General features: G+C 35.2%; 1 protein-coding gene across 1 annotated transcript; it reads left to right on the forward strand.

Moving 5' to 3' along the window:
- The first annotated feature begins 1,579 nt into the window (after window positions 1-1,579).
- On the forward strand, window positions 1,580-2,809 carry LOC132712822 (uncharacterized). The gene is made up of 3 exons (XM_060695256.1): window positions 1,580-1,687; window positions 1,776-2,074; window positions 2,711-2,809. Exons 1-3 carry the CDS (start codon window positions 1,580-1,582, stop codon window positions 2,712-2,714), a joined length of 411 nt encoding a protein of 136 aa, XP_060551239.1. The 3' UTR covers window positions 2,715-2,809.
- The last annotated feature ends 1,720 nt before the right edge of the window (window positions 2,810-4,529 follow it).

Raw genomic sequence — 4,529 nt, forward strand, 5'->3', positions numbered from 1 at the left:
GACCATACGCCGATTTTCATGGAATGGCACTAACGTGTCACATTGAAGGTTCCATGATAACCGCCGTATGAACACATCTGCGGATGTTTCTAAATTCAAAATTTTACTATTTCACGTTTAAATGTTGAATTCTGCTTAAGCCGGTGCTAGGGGGCGTGGACGTTAACTTGCACTTTCCATTACCGTCCATGAACAGGCTCAGTCAAACCGAGCCTGCAACATTTTCAATTTTGCCGTGTTGGGCTTTCTTTAGGGATTCTGTATTGATCTATTTTATGTTTCCCAGTTAATTAGATTCGCTAGAGCTTGTAGCAACGTAAAGGATTTCAACGAGCGAAATATTTTTATTACCAGCAAGCTTCTAAAACAGGGCTACCGCTATCATAAATTACGGAAATATTTTACTAAATTTTACAATCGTAACTTTGATTTAATTTCCAAATTCAATACGTGTGATTTAAAAACTCTTCTGCGACAAGGGATTAGGCCAGCCTGGTTTTTATGGCGATGTGATTTACAAACTTTTCGTAAGATTTTGGTCATGGTAATTTTTCTGCTGTTTTTACTAAAATCATTAAACGTTTTATTAAAAGAGGTTATGACCCTACTATTTTAAGACATACTGCAGGTTTAGTGTTCAACCCCTTTTTACAGTTGGACACTACGCTTTCCTCTTTTGATTGCATCTGACGGACCAAGGGGAGACTCTATGATGGATAGTTCGTAAAAGCCCTTTGGGACTGAATTGTCTTAATGTTCGTCTTCTGCCTTGCTTCGTCGGGCCCTTGTAGTGATTTTCTTGTTGCTCTGTCTTCCTTTAGGACATTTGAGTACTTTTGTTATGGCATTGGGTTTACTTTTATATGTTTCTACATGATCATTTTAGTGTTTTACTTATTTAAACCTTTTGTAACCATGACAACTGTTAGAATTTCACTTGGCGGGGATTCATTTTATTTACACTGTCTCGTTATAGGAACATGGTGGGGGCTAAGAGCGAGGTTTGGTGCACCATTAACCGTTTAAACTCCCCAGCAGTCATTATTTATGCTGCTGACCGTTCCAAGGCGGCGCCCCACTGTGTTCCTCAGCATGTATGTCTTATGTTGTTTCATACTGTTTTGGTGACACTTTTGCTTGTGTCCCTTGTTGTTTTCTCGTCTACGGTAAGTGTCTTCCCATTGCCTCTAGTTTTTGTTTCTTTGATTACTCCCCGCCCCCTCCCACGGTCTCCTGTCCCCTTCCCCTTTGTGGGCCTATTGTTGTTTTCTTTGGGTTCCTAATCAGTTACAAATTAGTTATCATTTAATGATTAACCTGTCCGTGCTCTGTCTTTGCCCTGTCCTGTTTTTGTTTGGGGTCCCCCTGGGCTCCTTGCCATTGGTTCTTGTTGCTGGGTCATGTGGAGGTTGCGTTCATTGAACGCCGCCTTTCCTTGTTGATCTTGTTTATCATATTTTCTGACTTTAAACGAATATTCAGCCTCGCCTTGCGTTACAATAAAGTTCCATGCACAAGAACACTGTCTATATTTGGTTTATATTTTACTTCTATACTCTATTTTGGAAGAGAAGGTGTAATGCCATGGGTACCTCTGACAGCTACGACTTCATTGAAAAATAAATGTTTAACCACAGATATGGACATGATAACAATATCATCGTATTTGAACAATAAACATCCTGACGTAAAAGATTTGGACAGTTCTAAATTAAAAAATATGATAAACAAGATCAACAAGGAAAGGCGGCGTTCAATGAACGCGACTCAAAAAGCCATTCAAACACGTTGATTTATTCGAAAACGACTGCTTTGGTAATGTGGCGATCACATCATCGCATTCGAACACCAAGTATCCTGCCGTAAAAGATTTGGACAAGCACAAATTGAAGCCAGAAAAACATGATGATACACCCGGAAAAGTCTTCTTTGATAATGTTGAGACAATGGAGAAGAACGACAGTAAACAAGTTGAGGTTCAAACTGAAGAACTTGAAGTAATCATTGATGACGATGACGATGATTCGCCATTTGGAATACTGTCTGTCTATTGCAGAAGTGGAATTCATTCAAGGTAACTAATAAATACTATCTTAAAACAAAACTTTATTTTTTATGAAACATGAGACCTGCTGTATATAATTTTTCATTATTTGATGAAATATTTTTTACTGAAAACCTTTTGACTTATTTAATTTAAGAAATAATATATCCCAAACAGTGATTTTATCGCTCAATAACATCACTGTTTGGAGTTCGGATGCGAGGAATTATATCACGAGGGCGTAGCCCGAGTGATATAATGATGCGCATCCGAACGACAAACAGTGATGTTATCAAGCGATAAAATCACTGATTTGGATATATTATTTCGATTCTAACACGACATCAACAAATAAATGTTGCCGTACTTGATAGTTAAGCAAAATTGCGCCTGATTTGTTTCCGTACTTATTTTCAGCGCGTTGGATTTTTAGTGGTTACGTCACGTGTATAATGATAACGTCACATGTCTAAATATAGAACGTCAAACTGTGCATCTGTTGCATAATAACACTGTTCTTCTATGTTCAATAGGGAAAAATGCGGGTCGTGTTAGAATTACGTGTAACGTATGCATTATATTCATTTATCATTCGCTTAAAGTCTATGGTAATGTGTAAACAACAATCGCAGATTTCTTACGATTTATTAATTAATTTTATTTCAGATAATTCTACAGATAAAGGACAATAGATGAACAGAGATAAAAGAATTTTTGGAATATAACTATTTAACATTGCGATTAAAATATTATATTCAAACGTAATATGTGTTGTTTGCTTTATTTTTAACCCTTAATTAAGTTCATAGATGATGGACATTGTATGCTGTGTCTATCAATATTTACAGGGTTTTCAGTTACCAAAATACTAAAATTAAATTATTACAGTGTACAATCTGGCTATGAAAATGAGAAATATTTCAATATCTTTGAAATAATCAGATGATATGCATCAGAGATATTACATAACATATTTACTTTGTCAGACGAATAGTATGCAAACTATGGTGCCAAAAATGCCAAATGGAAACCAGGCATATTGTGCTGTTGATTCAACAGTCTTTTATTTTAAAATATTATATTCTGTTATATGAAGTCTCAAGAATTCATATTGTTATGTAAAGTAACGTCAAATTCGAAAAAAAACAACTAAATAAAGGTACTCCCTCAAAAAGTGTTGGAATCAATGATCCAAAGGACCAGAAAATATAACAAATCTGAAATGAAGTTGAACTTTTACAGCTGCCACACGACACTCGACACCTGCTGTTGTGAAGACTATTATAGGAAATCTCGAGGAAGGGTGATCACTCGCAAGCATTAATCACACCAAAATAATATGAACATTGCAGACTCGGCCGGTTTGATTGAGTTTGTACATGAGGAATACAGAAAATAAAATTGCAACATATCCCTCACACCCCTACCACCGGCTTGAGCGGCTCTTATTCTTGCCTCAGGGAGATAACTCCGTTTACAAAAACCATTGGTCGTGCGTAATTTCTCCCCTTAGATTATGTCATTCAAGAATTCACGTATTTTCAAACCCATGAACACAATATACAGTTGGTGATAAGAATTAGACCAATTGCCAATAAACCTAAATATGAAATGTTTATAAAAAAAAGACTTTGATATACAGAAACTGAAAAGAGAACTTTAGCCAACATGCATATTCTAGAATATTTAGGGATTTGATTTTGCGCCACCTTTGACGCCATCATGGATATCTCAGCTTTATTTTAATGTTGAGCCAAATGAATATTCATTCCAGTAATTACAGGCCAGGTATATGAAACTTACTGTTGGTTGATAGATATGGTAAACATTCATGCACGTGTTTGAAATAATAACATTTAATTGCTTCTTGATTAACGAATACCATTTTTATTTATTTTCTTTAAATGAAAACATTAATTTTTTGTCAAATTAACTGACAAGAAGAAAAAAAATCTTTTGGATTGGAAGATTTCTAAAATGCTTTCTGTTGGTCGTAGGACCGTATGTTTGGACCGGACGGGTCATATTTTGGGACAGGTCTAAACATACGGTCCACCCTGGTACGGTCCGCCAGCCCTTCAGTAATTCTCTGTGTTAACTATACACATTTTATTGCGTAAACTGAAAATTTTGCTGCTGAGAATGTGTAAACCAGTATGTTTTCATTAGCCACTGAAATGTTGGTTCTCATAATTTATATTAAATTACATTTATTTTATAACGCCTGTGAAAGAATTTGAAGTGGGTTGGTCTACAACGAGCACATATTTTTCCTTAAGCATTTAGAATACTTATAAAAACAATAGAAATGTGCCATTTGGATACATTCTTGTATTGCTATTAATTTTTTCTTGAAAAAAATGTTCATATGATTTTAAGTGATTTAGTATGATTATTTATGTGAATTAATTCTATTCTAGAACAACTAATTATCTGCTATATATAGATTCCATAATGTCATATCAGATCATGTATCTCATACTTA

The sequence above is a fragment of the Ruditapes philippinarum genome, unplaced genomic scaffold (assembly GCF_026571515.1).
Source record: "Ruditapes philippinarum isolate M1 unplaced genomic scaffold, ASM2657151v2 ctg4539_1_1_1_1, whole genome shotgun sequence".
NCBI lineage: Eukaryota > Metazoa > Mollusca > Bivalvia > Venerida > Veneridae > Ruditapes > Ruditapes philippinarum.

Bases quoted from the DNA above. Each gene is read 5' to 3' on its own strand.
- LOC132712822 (XM_060695256.1), top strand. From the start codon at position 1,580: ATGCCATGGGTACCTCTGACAGCTACGACTTCATTGAAAAATAAATGT. The intron at 1,688-1,775 runs GTAAAAGATTTG...CGACTCAAAAAG, and splicing joins TGAACAATAAACATCCTGAC to CCATTCAAACACGTTGATTT.